Source organism: Dermacentor albipictus, chromosome 4 (assembly GCF_038994185.2).
Source record: "Dermacentor albipictus isolate Rhodes 1998 colony chromosome 4, USDA_Dalb.pri_finalv2, whole genome shotgun sequence".
In the NCBI taxonomy this organism is placed as follows: domain Eukaryota; kingdom Metazoa; phylum Arthropoda; class Arachnida; order Ixodida; family Ixodidae; genus Dermacentor; species Dermacentor albipictus.
Window position 1 is genome coordinate 54,832,855 of NC_091824.1, and position 16,322 is coordinate 54,849,176.

At 46.1% G+C, this 16,322-nt stretch overlaps 1 protein-coding gene across 4 annotated transcripts in view; it reads right to left on the reverse strand.

Moving 5' to 3' along the window:
• Positions 1-16,322, reverse strand: part of LOC135909137 (uncharacterized) — a 76,481-nt gene that overhangs the window by 40,490 nt on the left and 19,669 nt on the right. Inside the window, exons 1-2 of one of the 4 annotated variants that reach the window (XM_070536976.1) lie at positions 13,756-13,881; positions 349-449 (exon numbers count right to left, since the gene is read on the reverse strand). The exons of 1 other annotated variant lie outside the window; for it this stretch is intronic. In XM_070536976.1, the coding sequence (XP_070393077.1) occupies positions 349-449; positions 13,756-13,787 (133 nt within the window). In that variant the 5' untranslated portion in view covers positions 13,788-13,881. Of the gene's footprint in view, positions 1-348; positions 450-13,755; positions 13,882-16,322 lie in introns of those variants that run through there. 2 more of the 4 variants (XM_070536975.1, XM_070536977.1) reach the window with 2 other exon arrangements.

Genomic DNA, 16,322 nt, shown 5'->3' on the forward strand with positions numbered 1-16,322 from the left:
CTATAATTGTACCTACGGTTGTCTTCAGAAGCACGTTAGGGGAAGAAGTGCGGCAGAAGAACCTGTTCTTGTGGCTCACTCCTGTGCTTTCATCAGCAACGTTTTCAAGTTTTTTTATAAGTGTACAGTATCCCTAGTTTGAGCTGTATTATGGAGAACTGGTCGTACATATGCCATGTCTGGTTATCGTAGAAGCACATGACGCGACGTATGCCGGCGTGCATTCGTTAAACCCTGGGCATCAAGGAGAAAACAAAGCTGCCATCTTTTGGTTGCACATCTCTTGTTTTTGTTTTGCAAAACAGCAGCAGCAGCATCAAGGTCGTCACTATTTGATCCCACTCTCACCTCCCGATTTATCCATAGCGTAGAGGACGGCGCCGAGTAACAGGACAACGCCGAAAACGCAGAGGAGGAACATGACGATACGCATCACATCCGATTCGTCGCTGCGAAGAGACGGGCACACATAAGGTATTAGGGGAACAGAACAATTTGGAAAATTGCAGGGCTACTTGCTGCACCAGTTTTATCAAAAACGAAAAAAAGCACCTGGCAAAAGCGTTCGGACTACAGTTATCAAATTCAAGCGATAGCTTCCCGGGAGGCCTCCTCAGATATGCTGTTTATGTGTGTGTGTCTGTGTGTTTTCGAATGTCAGGTGCACTCGCGCTATGTTCCTGCATAGACACATCAACGTATAGTGTCGGGCTCTTTATAGACAACTCCTGCAAAACTTTGTTATTCTGCCCATTTTATGAGGAAAAAAGCACGTTCCAAAGCAGGATCTGCAGTTGTACAGCCCTTTTCAGCGTCAACAAAACAATGCGGAAAGCCGAAATTTGCCAGAAATAAAGAATAACGGGAAGCTCGACGGGAAAAAAAAGGTATCGATAGCAAATTGTGGGCCCAAGTTCATCTGAAAAACACATCCCATTCAAAAAACGAAGTTTGCTCTTGGAAATCAAAGCACACAAAGTACCCGGAATTTTAGGAAAAAGAAAAGCCGGAAACATTGAACCCTAATCACATTATTATGTATCCACGGTTGGCCCAGTTTATCCGTCATGAGTTCATTTGGACCACGCAAACTCCGGGGCAAGATCCCAAGGAAGCTTCGCTTTAAAAAAAAGAACTGATGCCCTACAACCCTCATATCTTTGATCCCGTTAAAAAGGCCTAGGCCACCCGCCGTGGTTGCTCAGTCGCTATGGTGTAGGACTGCTCAGTGCGAGGTCACGGGATCGAATCCCGGCCACGGCGGCCACATATCGAAGGGGGCGAAATGCGAAAACACCCGCGTACGTACATTTGGGTGCACATTAAAGAACCACAGGTGGTCAAAATTTCCGTATTCCTCCATTACGCCGTGCCTTATAATCGGAAATTGGTTTTATAACGTAAAACGCCATATTTAAAGAGAAAACTCCAGACCCTATAAAACCCCATTATCCCATAATCTCCTGTGAACGCGTGGTGGGCTCCTATATAATGGATCCAATGTTTTCACAAGTGCTGTGAAATTGTTCAACATGGGAGATGCAGGGCTATTCCTGAATATGATTATTTACATCACGTCTGATAAAGTCCAAACGATGCCACGTGACTTTGAGGTACATCCGTAGCGTGTCAACAGTTGCGATGGCCGCTGCGGAGGTGACCGCCTTAGGGGCACAACTAGCATCGTCGCATTCGCTGTCGGAGGCGCTGTCCGCCAAGGTCTCTTCCATGACACTCTCGGCAACTTCTTCAATCGTGAAGTCCTCCGTGACAACAAGGTCTTCGTCGGCGAAATAGAAGTCCATATGGCTTAGACCCGCAGGCACAAGGTTCAAGTCGCTAGCGGAATCCCAAATCTGCTTCAAGCAGGGCGTCGCGGCGGCAACACCAGCGGTTGCAACGACGTCAATCGCGGTAGCTTTGAGCCCAGCAGGCGCCGACTCCGCGCTGCTGCTTCGGGAGAAGCCGGCTTTCTCGAAGCAGTGGGCGATGGTCAAGTGCTTCACATCTCTCCAGGCTCCGCTTGCGAAGAAAATCGCCTTTACCAAAGGCACTTTCATGCCGGCCACGTTGTCGGCAGTGTGAACATCAATCAGGAAGCGCTCGATCACTCGGCGCCGGTAGTGGACCTTAATGTTGGCAATAACCCCCTGGTCCATGGGCTGCAGCTTGGCGGTAGTTTTTGGAGGCAGGAACAAAACCTCTATAGCGCTCAAGTGTGCGTTGACGTGATGCGCACTACAGTTGTCAAGCAACATCAGCACTTTGTGCTTCTTTCGGACCATCTCCTTGTCGAAGTCGGCGAGCCACTTGCCAAAAATGTCTCGCGTCATCCATGCCTTCTTATTGTTCACATACGTCACTGGCATAGACAGCACCTTGGCGAAACCAAGTGGTTTCTTGGCCTTTCCAATGACCAACAGGTCTCGCTTGTCCGAACCATTCATGTTTGCGCAGATTAGCACGGTGACACGGTTTTTGCTGTCTTTTCGACCCACGCACTTGTCTGTCTTGGCCGTGAGAGTGTTCGATGGCAGCAGTTGGAAAAACAGTCCACTTTCATCTGCATTTTAGATGTCCTTGTCGGAATACGCAAGGATACCATCGCGGTGCTTGGCCATCCACTGCTGGAGCGACCCCTGGTCAACGGACGCGGCCTCCCCGACGATGTTTTTACATGTGATGTTGTGCCTGTCCTTGAATCTCTGGAGCCACCCATTTCCTGGCTGGAAGACTTCGTGGCCGAGAGTGAAGCCCAAGTCCTTGGCCTTCGCCAGAATGATGGGTCCACTGAGCGGCACCACACGAGACCGGCGTGCCATGCGATGCTGTGAAGCAACCTTTCGCTCTGTAGGAGAGCAGACGACGTCACGAAAGGACGTCGTCACCCAAATTTTGCGCTTATTTTCGCGCAAAAAATCGCCTCAAGGACGCAAAAATATTTTGATTGACAGATTATTTTTCGGTTGGTATTAAATCTCATCGTTATATCCGCTGACGCGCTCCTATTTACTTCGGTAAAAGCGGACCCAATATGTATTGGAAATGCAAAAATGGGCATGGGAAATTGAAATCCCTTCGTTATAAACGCTATTTCGGTATAAGTAGGCTAGACTATATATATATATATATATATATATATATATATACTAACCTTTTGAATTGCGGAGTGCAGCGTATATTTTAGCAAATACGACAATTACAGAAATTATCACATTTCCAACGATAGTGTTGACTAGTTAGTACTAGCGCCACGGCTTCTCCACCAAGCTCGCTTCTTTGTGCGCCGTAAAGGGAGTGCGTGTGTTTGCCGGGGTGCACTCGATGCCGATCGACGGCCCGTACCTGACATACACCCTTCTCTCGACACGCTCATCAGTGCCCCCGGCGACTATTCCCTCAGTGCCATCTACGATTTGCTATCCGCAACCGACAGTCCCATGCGGAAGCACCAGGTCACGCAAGCTCTTGCACAACCGTTGCGCCATCTATGAGAGAGAGGTAGTGATAGGTGGCGAGTTTCGCACCACGATAGCCAGGGGGAAATGCGGCGCTGGCGTCGGCGCTGGACTACGCAGGTCTGACGGGCAGCAGTGATGTTTCGCGCAGACAATTTTCCCCTATTATGGGAATTTTCGTCCCAAAATTTAGACGAAGAGGAGGAAGGGAATCTTTGCGAAATTGCAAGGAGTTTTTATAATTGTGAAGCAAACATTGGAATGATGCCTTTCAGCAAGCAATCACTTTGTCAAACAACAGCACACCGTTTTCAGTGCACGGGCAAAACTTGGACCACGTCGGCGTCAAATTCTATTAGCCTTCGTTGTTGAACATCTGGTGTGCTGTTTCAGTACAATACTCGAACTGCAATTTCTTGCATCAATATTGGATAACCTACACAGGATAGCTAAAAAAGGGCTAGCCACCAGTGTTAGTTCATGCTATGGAACTCTGTCTACGGGGAAGGTATGTCGCGAACCAAGATTGGAAAGTGTCACATTCAAATTTGAGTTCTCTTATTGCTGTTAAGCCGATATTGCTGAATAAACTGTAATATTTTCGAAAACACAAATGTATGTGAATCGATTCTGAGGTTTCATCTGCCAAAATCACGATTTCTTAATTTTGACTACGAATGGACCTTTAATATGCCCCCAATGCACGGGACAGGGACGTTGCATTTCTCTCCATCGAAAGGCGGCCGCAGCAGCAGGGATTCCATACGCCGTCGTCGTGCTTAGTAGCGCGACACCTAGCCGCTGAACCACTGCTACAGGTGCTTGAGGAGATATATATAATATAGTAAGAAGCCAACACAAAAAGACACCAAGGGCAGTATTAGGGATATTACTTGCACTTCATTATCGAATTATGATAAATTAATGAAAGGGCACGTATATATATATATATATATATATATATATATATATTAGTGCAGCAGGAATAACTTGATTCACTAAAGAAAGGAGTACGACGTACATTGTTATTGCCAAATATATTGCTGACGTTTCGGCTGGTGGATGAGCCTTTGTTGAGATTATACACTGACACAAAATTTCAGTTTATTTCTAGGTATATACACATTTGCAGGCAGCTTTGCGGGGACTTTTAGGAATTATTTAGGGATAATTATCGCAAATAGGCACTTTTCATGCATAGAAATGGGAATCCTGCTGCACGGTACGGAACGTCACTGGGCGCCTCGTACGTTCACGAAAACTCTGTCCAGCAAACCAGATGGATACGTATACCATACGTTTAGCCTCACATATTAGGCAAATTTTGTTGTGGGAGAAAATATAGTCCCATTTGACTTCTTAGTTATTCTATTCGATGGTTTTGAGATAATAAAAAACTAAAGGGGTGCTGTAAAATACTAAACATGCTTACGCACCATGAGACAGTCACCTATACATGGCTACACGCGTTTTTGAAATAGTCGTAATTTGTTAATGCGTGTGCACCGTGAAATTGCGGAATGAACTGAAGAGACTGTCAACGTATAACAGATAACCGCTCCAGGTTAACGGTTGTAAGCTTAGCACGCAGCACAGCATCACCTCAAAGAACCATGAAAAAGGTTACGTGCATCTTCAACAATCCCGCACGAAATTGTGGAAGAATTCCTGTGACACCTAACATTTCTATTGTGGGTGAACGATTGGCGAGGCTAGTTTTATTCTAGTAGCCTTGATTTATTCTGGTGATTGCCGATTTGCAGCCAAATATGACACGACGAAAAAATAATCAATGGCATTCACACCCAACTAAAGGTTTATAAAGGCCATTTACGGCTAATATAAGCCTTGATGTTTTGCAAACCTAATAAATGCAATTTACGTCATATTTAGTCACGTAGATGGAAGTTGCCGCTCAAGCCTACTGTTTCGTGCAGTGTGACGGCACTGGAAGAAGCGCAAAAATATCCCTGGTGAGGGCCAGAGCCCCCTCTCCTCCCGCCGGCCTAGGCCTGCCGGTACTGGAGACAACTCTTTTTCCTCTGAATGTTAGTTGACTAAGATACTTGAGGGGTGTATGAGTCCTCAACTTAAGTACAGACTATACGGGGCGATCATTTCTCGTGGAGGCCGGAGCCTCAATTTCCTCCCACCGACCTAGGCATGCCGGTACTTCTGGCACAACTTTTGTTGCTCAGAAAATTTTTTCACTGAGATACTTGAGTGGGCTATAAGACCTGCACTAGAGTACAGACTACAGGGAGCCATCATTTCTGGTCAGCGCCAGAGCCCCCCACTCCTGCCATCGACCTAGGCACGCCGGTAGTTCTGGCAAACCTCTTGTTCGTCAGAAAGTTTCTTCACTGAGGTACTTGAGTGGGCGATGGGACCTGCACTAGAATACTGACTATATGGTGCGACCATTTCAAACATTCCCGGAATTTAAAAAAAAACACCTTTTGCAGATAGCTAACTCTTTTCTCTTTAAGCTGGATTACTCGAAGACGCGAACATTACTAGAACGAGAAAGCGAAAAACATATTCAGCTAATTCATAGAAATTCACAAACTCCTAAAGATGGATGTGTGTTGTTTAGTGGCGCAAGGGCTAGGTATGGCCAAAGAGCGGCATGACTGATAATGTTGTGTTAAGCGCTGATTTGTGAGTGGCGATGGGGGGATGTAACATGGCTGTAAGGTGGCCTAAAATCAATCAGTGTCATGGAAACCTAAAATAATATATAGCATAAAATTATGACAGTGATACATGTAGTGGTCTGTGGATATAGTACGCGTGATAAGTGATCATGGAGCTAAAATGCGAGAATATGTAAATAGCACTAATGCCTCCGGGGGGCTTTTGAGCCCAAAGGCTGAGAGGCAGGTGCTTTCTTTTATTGCACCTACCGCAGCAGAAACCTCTGTTAGAGGCTGTGCTACGGATTTCCTGGGACTATAATATGAAAACTATCTACATCTCTTAAAAATCTAAACAGGGATTCATGATTGAAGAAAGGTTCTATACCTATAATCATTTGAAGATGGAGTGGAATTATCTGCCGATGTGGTAATGGAAAATGCTTTTTCCTATTAGCGTCTAATTGAGTGCATTGCAGCAGGATGTGAAGCACGGTAAGTGGCTCACCACATTTATCACACATGGGCGGATCGCCACCGGACAAGAGGTATGCGTGTGTGCTGTATGTGTGTCCTACCCTGAGTCTGCAAAGTGTTACTTCTGTGTGACGGTTCTTTGATACCGGCGGCCAGTTGCCGAGATAAGGCTTGATAACATGTAATTTATTTGCTGTTTCTTTATCCCACAAGCGCTGCCAGAAATCTCTTAGGTTTTTTCTTATTGAGGGCTTGAGGTCCATTACAGGGATAGTCGTGGAAGTGTCTGCAGCGTTCGCGTTCACGGATGTGGCTAGCTGGTCCGCTAACACGTTTCCCTCTATCTCTCGGTGCCCCGGCACCCAGCATAGGACGATATGCTGCTTAGACGCATAGATTTTTAGCAATGCTGAGTAGAGAGAAATAATTACAGGGTTTTTATATTTCTTGACAGTTTTCAAAGCATTTACGACGCTCAAGGAATCTGTGTATATAACTGCCTTTGGGATATTAAATTCTTTAATGTGTTTAACAGCGGCCAATATCGAGTAGGCCTCTGCTGTGAAAATACTTGTGTTAGGGTGCAGAACACCAGCATCCGAAAAGGATGGACCCACCGCTGCGTAAGATACGCCAGAATTACACTTCGATGCGCCTGTAAAGAATTCAGGAGAGGAGTATTTGTGCTGTAATTCGAGGAAATACGTTCGTATATGCGCGACAGGCGCGTGCTTTGTAACAGTTACGAAACATATATCATAGTCTATTGGTTGCCATTGCCACGGCGGGGGCCGTATAGCAGGGGACATAGGGTGGTATTCAAGCAGCGGAACCCTTGTTTCTTCAGCCATGTCTCTGACACGCAGTGAGAAAGGCTTTGCCACTGTGGGCCGGTTGCGAAAAAGTTGACAGCTGGACAAATCGTTTATGGTGGAGAACGCGGGCTGCTCACTGTTTGCGTTCACTCTCAGAAAATACATGAAAGAGGAGTATGTTCTCTGCAGATTAAGTGACCACTCATCCGATTCAACGTAAAGGCTTTCCACTGGGCTTGTTCTAAAGGCGCCTGTGGACAAGCGAATGCCTAAGTGGTGGACAGGGTCTAGCATCTTCAGAGCAGTTGGAGTAGCCGACTGGTAAACTATGGCTCCATAGTCTAGTCGTGTGCGTATGAGGCTTTTGTACAAGTTCATGAGACATTTTCTATCACTGCCCCAGGTTGTGCGTGAGAGCACCTTTAAGATATTCATTGTTTTCATGCACTTGTCTTTAAGATATTTTATGTGCTGTACAAAGGTTAGCTTCGCGTCTAAAATTATGCCTAAGAATTTATGTTCCCTGTTTACGGGCAGACGCTCACCATGCAACACAATTTCAGGATCAGGGTGCAGGCCTCTTTTTCTGGAGAAAATGACACAGGTGCTTTTTTGTGGGTTCAATCTGAACCCGTTCTCATCAGCCCATTTGGAGACTCTGTTAAGACCAAGCTGGACCTGTCGCTCACAGATTGCAAGAGAACTTGACTGAAATCCTATCTGCACGTCGTCAACATACGTTGAATAGAAGATGTTATGTGGTATGTGTAGACGAAGAGAATTCATTTTTACTATAAAGAGTGTGCAGCTGAGTACCCCGCCCTGCGGCACTCCAGTTTCCTGTACAAACTTCTGTGACAGAACACTGCCCACTCGAACACGGAATGTCCGATTGGACAGATAACTTTCTATAACATTGAACATATTTCCGTGTATACCTAACTGTGAGAGGTCTTTCAATATCCCAAACCGCCACGTTGCATCATAGGCTTTCTCCATATCTAAGAGTACTGATAAGAAAAACTGCTTATAGACAAAAGCTTCACGGATACGTGCTTCGATACGTATGAGATGGTCAGTGGTGGATCAACCCTCCCGAAACCCGCACTGGTATGGGTCTAGCGATTTGTTTGATTCTAGGAAGTGTAGTAGGCGACAGTTAATCATTTTTTCGAATACTTTGCAGAGGCAACTTGTTAATGCTATAGGTCTATAACTTGATACAGAGGAAGGATCCTTTCCGTGCTTCAGTATTGGAATTATAATAGCCTCCTTCCAAGCAGAGGGGATCTCGCCGGAAGACCATATAACGTTGTAAAGGGAAAGGAGGGTTTTCTGTGTTTCGGATGGTAGTTGTTTTAACATCTCATATATTATGCGGTCTGAACCTGGGGCGGATGTATTACAGCAGTTCAGTGCTGCCTGAAGTTCTGCTATGCAGAATGGTTCATTGTGCGGCGCACTTTTTGCACATTTCCTTTCTAGCTTTTGGTTCTCTATTCGTGTTTTGTACATTAGGAATGTTTCGGTGTAGTGTGAGGAGCTGGATATGTGTTCAAAGTGTATGCCAAGAAAGTTGGCTTGATGTTCCAGGCTTTCTCCGTGACTATTTAATAAAGGCAGGGAATACGTTTGTTGTCCATTAACCTTTTTCACTCTATTCCATACTTTTGTCTCATCTATGTACGAGTTGATGCTTGATATAAACTTCGCCCAACTCTCTCGTCTTGCTTGCCGGCGCGTTCTCCTTGCCTGGGATTTGACATCTTTAAAGTTTTCCAGGTTTTCAGCTGTAGGAGAATCGCGAAATATCGCCCACGCTTTGTTCTGGTTCCTCCGTGCTTGCCTGCATGCATTGCTCCACCAGGGAACACGCCCCTTGGAACCCATGCCGCTCGTTTGTGGAATACATTTACAGGCGGCATCCAGTATAAAAGCTGTAAAATATGCAACAGCATCATCTATGGTTATACCAGACATCTCAGTCCACGTCATGTAAGTAAGAGTTCGGTACCGTTCCCAATCGGCTTAGTCAATCTTCCACCGAGGGACCAGCGGGGGAAGTTGATCTTGTTTCGGCGTAGTTAGGATTATTGGGAAGTGGTCACTCCCATACGGGTTGTTAAGCACATTCCATTTAAAATAGGGTAAAAGCGTCGGCGATAAAATGCTAAGATCTATGGCAGAGTATGACTTGTTGGACAGGTTAAAATATGTGGGCTCCTTCGTGTTCAAGAGACATGTTCCAGAGGAAAAAAGCACCTGTTCAATGACGCGACCTAGCGCATCACAGCGTGAATCGCCCCACAAAGTACTGTGTGCATTAAAATCACCAAGAATAAAATAGGGGTCCGGGAGCTCATCTATTAATGATTCTAAGTCGCGTCTGTGAAGGTGATGATGTGGTGGTATATACAGAGAACAGATTGTAGTGAGTTTATTTAAAAGTACGGCTCGAACGGCCACGGCCTCAAGGGACGTTTGGAGCTTTAGATGCTGACACGCTACACTTTTGTCAGCAATAATAGCTACACCGCCAGATGCTGCGACAGCATCCTCGCGGTCTTTGCGAAACGTAACGTGCTTTCGGATAAAGTTTGTGTGTGTCGATTTTAAGTGTGTCTCCTGTAAACACAGCACTTTTGGATTGTGTTTATGGATGAGTTCTTGAACATTATCAAGATTCCTAAGTAGACCTCTGACGTTCCATTGAATGATTTGTGTATCCATATTTCAAATTAAATTGGTGCTGTGTTTAAGAAAACGGAAGGGATGTCTTAGATTACAGAGCCCTTTCGAGGCCCTGTAACCGGGGTTTTGCTCTTTTTGAAGCGTTCGAGGGAACCTCGCCGCTCCTTAGGCGCCGGATGCGCCTTGAGGATAGGTGTAGTGTCCATTGCCTCTTGTGAGGCGCCGGACACCTGCTCTTGCGAGCGAGAAGTTTCCCGAGAGGGTCCCGCCTTGGAGGGCAAGACCCCTGTGCCCACCAGCCCGGAGGTCGATGGGGCTCCCTGGGAGATTTGGCTGCGCCGGCCGTTGCCAGCGCTGGAAGGGACCTGGGAGGTTGAGGCAGCCTCGGCTGCGCCTACCTTCGGGGTCGACGGTCCCGAAGGTGGGCTGCCCCCGCTAGCTGCAACCGCCGCGGGGGCAGATGGCGTAACTGCCGACTCACTGCTTGTGGGTCGGACAGCCGCCGGAGGCCGTTGTGACGCTGCCCCCTGACGCGCCACATCGGCAAAGGTGTGCTTTGGCAGGAAAGATACCCGCCTGCGTGCCTCTTTGAAACTTATGTTTTCCTTGACTTTGATTGTAACTATTTCCTTTTCTTTCTTCCACGATGGGCACGACCGCGAGTATGCAGCGTGCTCCCCTTCACAGTTTACGCAGTGGAGAGAGTTTTCACAAGTTTCAGAGGTGTGCTCATGAGCACTGCATTTTGCGCAGGTTTGGCGGCCTCGACAGCTCTGTGAACTGTGACCGAAACGCTGGCATTTGAAGCAACGCAGGGGATTTGGAACGTATGGGCGAACACGGAGCTTGATATAGCCGGCCTCGATGGACTCGGGCAGAACACTTGTGCCAAATGTAAGTATCAGGTGTTTGGTCTGAATTTCCTTATTATCACGCCTCATCTTAATTCGCTTAACGTTGATGACGTTCTGCTCGCTGAAGCCCTCCAAGAGCTCAGCCTCAGTCAGCTCCAAGAGATCATCATCGGAGACTACGCCACGGCTGGTATTCATAGTACGATGCGGTGTTACTGTTACTTTGGCGTCGCCAAATGATACTAGATTGGGTAGCTTTTCGTATTGCTTCAGGTTGCGGAACTCCAAGAGGAGATCACCCCTTGCCATTCTGGATGCTTTCTAACCGGTACCAAAAATTTGGGTCAGAGACTTGGACACGAGGAATGGTGAGATTGTTCGAACGGGTTTGTTTGGTGTTTCAGAGTGGACTACGTGGAATCGAGGAAAAATTTCTTTTTGACGGGCAAAAAATTCTAAGACATCATCGGTGCGCCCCCTCTTCAGGGAGCGATCAGGTAGTGGGGGGAAAGAAGAAGCCATAAGAGATTGCAATTTCGGCAGTAACGCCAGCCACCCACCGTGGAGTCCTACAAGGGGACGCTGCAGGGCCTGTGAAACACGGCCTGCAAACGCCAGCTGTACGTTACCACTATAACCAAATATGAAATAACCTAGGTTGGCTATTCACACAAGGTTAACCCTTGCCGCCGTGGAGAAAGGAAGTAACTGGAAGAGAGAAGAAGACAGTAAAGTTCAAAAAGTGAGAGATAAAGTCGAAGGTTTGAGGAGAGAGAGAGACAGGAAGAGGCGACTGCCGATTTCCCCCGGGTGGGTCAGTCCGGGGGTGCCGTCTACGTGAAGCAGAGGCTAAAGAGGTGTGTTGCCTCCGCCGGGGGGCCTTAAAGGTCCAAACACCCGGCATCGGCTCAACCTCCAGGATCCCCCTTTCCCCGGACACGGCTAGGCCGCGCACGGCTACACGCGGGAGGGTCCAACCCCCATGTGCTCGGGTACGTGGTGTCGCAACACACCAAACGCCTGCTGACGCAGACGCCCCTGCGGGGCGAAAACTCCTAAAGAATTACTTTAGGACAAATGTTGTAATTTATGAACTGTAACAGGCGATAGTGCAAAGCGTATCCACTTGAAATGAATCTCCAGGATGACAACAGTTTTGAAATCTTATTTACCAAAGTGTGAGTTGAAATACATGCGCGTTGAGGTAAATAAAGCGCATAGCTGGGCTAGCTTGAAGAACGATAATTTTACGTGTGTACATTGCTTTAAATAAGTCAGAGAAATTGAGAGAAGACGAAAGGACAGCTCGTACTGTCCTTTCGTCTTCCATCTACTTTTACTTTGTTTCTATTTCTTCAAAGTGCTGGAAATGCATAAAATAATTATATTCGAACTAGCCCTGCTGTCCACTTTAAGTACTGCTCTTTCTAGCGCCTAGGGACTTTTTTGCTGTCTCATCCGTTCACCAGCGTCCCCCCTGTCCTTTCCTCTTTCTTCATCTATTGATTTTTCCTATTTAATGCACGGAAAATACATGAAGGATTCCAGTTACTTTAGTACTTTAATGCACAAAAGACGGTTTTGTTAAATAAGTAAGCGGGACCGCGGATTTTTGCTCTTATATATTCTGTTCTATATTCTGTTCTATATTCGTTATATATTCTTATATTTTGTTGTCATTCTGTAAATTCAAGTGGATACGCCTTTTAAACTCGCCAGCTACAATTCTTAAATTGCAATATGCGCCGTAATAAGTTAATTAGTATTTTTTCGCTTAATTAGTTGAATATATGTATCGACTTCTTATGTATGTAATGTCCGCCTCTCTGAACAATTCTTCGCGAGGGCTAGAATTATGTTGTCTGCAAGAGGCGATTTTTTCAAATTCCGGAAAGTTTAGAAGGGATCACTCCGTAGAGAAAGCTCGAGGGACTACCTTAAACAGTATGAGTCGCCCACGTTCTTTACTGCTTTTGCCTCCCTGCCCCGGCCCTTTTCACAATTTTTGTTGCAAGATGGACAGGGGGACGAGATCGTAGTGTAACATGCTGTGTTGCAGCGCGACGAGATGCATACGAAGACAGCAGCCCAACGCTGTCGCTGCTTTCTTATAAGGGCGCCGTCCTCGATGCCACCTGCTACGAGTTACATATTCGTGGACGTTTCATATCGGAGTCTCAATATTGTTTTCTGTGCGTGTTTGTTTTTTGCGCAATTTTGTTTTCTGGGCCAGTGTTCAGTTGAAATTCAAAACTACGAGGACTGCTACTGCCGTTATAAGTCACGGATCACATGCCCGAACCGCGTATCCATATCAAATTTCTGGTCTACTGTTGAATTACGGGCAGGTTAGATTGCGAGTCAAATAAATGAGGGATGTTGCACCTGAAAAATTTATTTCGTTGCCTGAGTTCGTCCGCTATTGCACGTCGTGTTTATGTTAGCTTAATCAACATCTCCTAAATGATACAAGCTTTTCCCGCCGGCCTGAAGGGGCCAAATGCCTTTGCGAACAGCAAAGTAAGGCTTTCAAGCACTATGGCTGCAGGCGTTATGCAATGCTTCAGCGTGCAAACGTCATAGTGAGAATGACGTATTTTTTCGGGCTTGAAGTTTCGTCCGCAACCCTTAAAGCTAGGTTATAACATTTCTCAGGCTTTTAGATATAACAAGTACGTTTTCGTATGTTGCGGATTTTTGTACAAAATTACATTGAATAAAAGCACCATTTTGCATTACCGCGTGTCATGCCGAAATAACACTGTAGCCGCGAAAACAGTAAAAGCGATAGGTTTAGCTACCAAGGCAATGTTAATCTACTTACTCGTCGTCAGCTGTAAATGTAACATTGTGCATTAATATATTGCTTATCTCAATGTAACAACTGTTGCACACATGCGATAGTGATGTTAAACAAAACAGGGACGAAATTTACGAATCTTTTCATTCGTAACTGCTCTTTGCCACTCGCCGGTCACTTTCGCTAATATGTACAGCATCATGATCGGCTGAATCTTTTTACTCATGAACAATTCTAGCGAAAGAGCTCTTTGTTAATACGGGCCAAAGTCTGCAGTGGCACACCTGTACGCTTTCGGTTACAGTGACGTGCACGTGACCTACTGTCTAAAGGATCTCGAATGTGCTAGGATGTCCTTATAAAGTATTGAGTTCTTGCTTTCAACGATTTAGGTTTTGGTGCATCTATATTTTGCTGGCACAAACGCATGGAAAAATAATCATCAGGAAGCAACTCAATGAAACGCTGATATGTCACAATTTAGGAGAGAGTAAAGATAAGAAGGTTTCTGGTAGTTTCCTATATATAGCGTTCGCCACGGCAACATACAAATAATAAAAGCAAGTTACGTATGTTTAGGACAGCTATACTTCCAATAAAACTTTTTAAAGCGTACCCAGCTGCGATGAATAGTTCTAGTGTAAATTACGAAGCACGTCCTCAAATGGACGTCAGTGCCTCGTCGCGCACTTCATCATATCCAGCCGTGTACACGCCTGCTTTCTCTGCGTGCTAAACATTATTCTGAAGTCTAAATGAACGTAAATATAGCCTAAGTCTAGAGAGACTCCCTTAGGCGCAGTAATTTGGTATGCTATTACAGCATATGTAGTCGCATGAGTGGAAGACGAAGTGTGAACGGGGGGAAGGAGGTAGAATGACGTTTCGCCCCCGTCTGAGGCTCAGCTTGAAGTGTGAAGCATGTTAAATAAACCTCGTTTCTGTCGTGTCTTAACTATTTGGGTGCAGGTGGCGGGGTAGTAGAAGTAATGATGGACCCGGAAACATTTATTCTTCGCCGCAGTCGTCGCCTCGCCGGACTACCACCATCGCCTGCTGACATGTCCAACGATGCAGGCGCTCAGGAACCAACGCCTGCCGCTCTGGGATCAATGCCTGATGGTAGGTGGCGCTACTACAGAGGACCTCTGGTTTGCACCGGCAAAGCAGATGAAGATGTGGATGAGTGGCTTAGGCATTACCAACGAGTGAGCAAGTCCAACGACTGGGACACTGCCGACTAGTAAACGTTGAGTTCGCACTCACTGACACTGCCCTGATGTGGTTTGAAAAACATGAACCAATATTACCGACGTGGGAGCGTTTCGCCAATTAGCTATAGGAATTCTTCGGTGATTCGTACGCAAAAGAAGTAACGCGCAAGCACACCCTGTCACAGAGAGCACAGCTGCTCGGAGAGACTTGCACTACCTACACTGAGGATATCTTGGAATTCTGCAAGTAAGCCAACGCAAGAGTGTCCGAGAAAGACAATTCCGGGCATTTGTTTAAGGGCACAGCGGAGCAAGTGTACAATTTCCTAATCGGCAAGGCCAGTCACACTTCAGGGTCTGGCGTCATGAAGCACTGCCGTATGTTTGAGGCCTTGAATATGCGCTGAATATTACCAAATTTTGGCCGATTGGAAATGTTACCACTGTGGCCAGTATCAACATGATCTCTTCATTTCACCTGGCGTCGACCCCAAGCCGGATCCTCCACGAAGAAATGTTACAGCAAATGTAGTTACATGAGTGGAAGCAGAAGTGTGAGAGGGAGAAAGGAAGGAGCGAAAGTGGGCCTCTTGACCCGTCTGAGGCTCGCTTAGAAGCCTGTTAAATAAACCCCGTTTCTTTTGTGTCGTAACAATACTCATACACTTGTGCGCTGCAGTGAACATATTGTTTTTATTACTTCACTTCTAATATTCAAAACAACCCTGGTTAAGCTGTTCTGAACTGGTTCGTTTGATCAGCATTTCCAGGCGACAAAGATGTAAATATTAGGTATAAGTGGAATGCTCTGTTTATTTCTACAAAACTAGCGCAGAATAGCAAAAAAGGCGTAGTTTAAGCTTGCTACTTCCGCCCCCCCCCCCCATCGAGCTGCACAAGAGATGACGACCCTGGCGCCTGAAGGCGTGCAAACAGAGGCAGTTCGAAGGAGTTTGTTAGTTCACATGTCAGCTAAACATTTGCAACAGGGTGGCGCTAAAAACCCGAAATGATGGTAATTGTTATAGGGCCTCTGTAGGCTTGAAGCTATCTTTGTGTTAAGGTCTTAGCCCTCACAGTTGTGCTAATTACAATTGGCACTGTAGCGTACATAAAGCAGGATATGATGAAGGTTGCGCATTTCTTTAAGACTCTCTCTCAGTTGCTGCATGGACTACCATTGTTAGAGATTTTTTTCTCAGCGTTTTCAGAGACAAATCTGTGTTCACCGAACATAAGGCAAAAAATTTTCGTATGCACGTACGACTGCGCACAACTGCTAGATGCGCCAAGCAATCTTTGTTTCTTGTGCAATTCAGTCACGTGGTTCAGAGAGTGGCTTCAAGATTAGCCTCAGGATGGCACGCTCGGCATCAC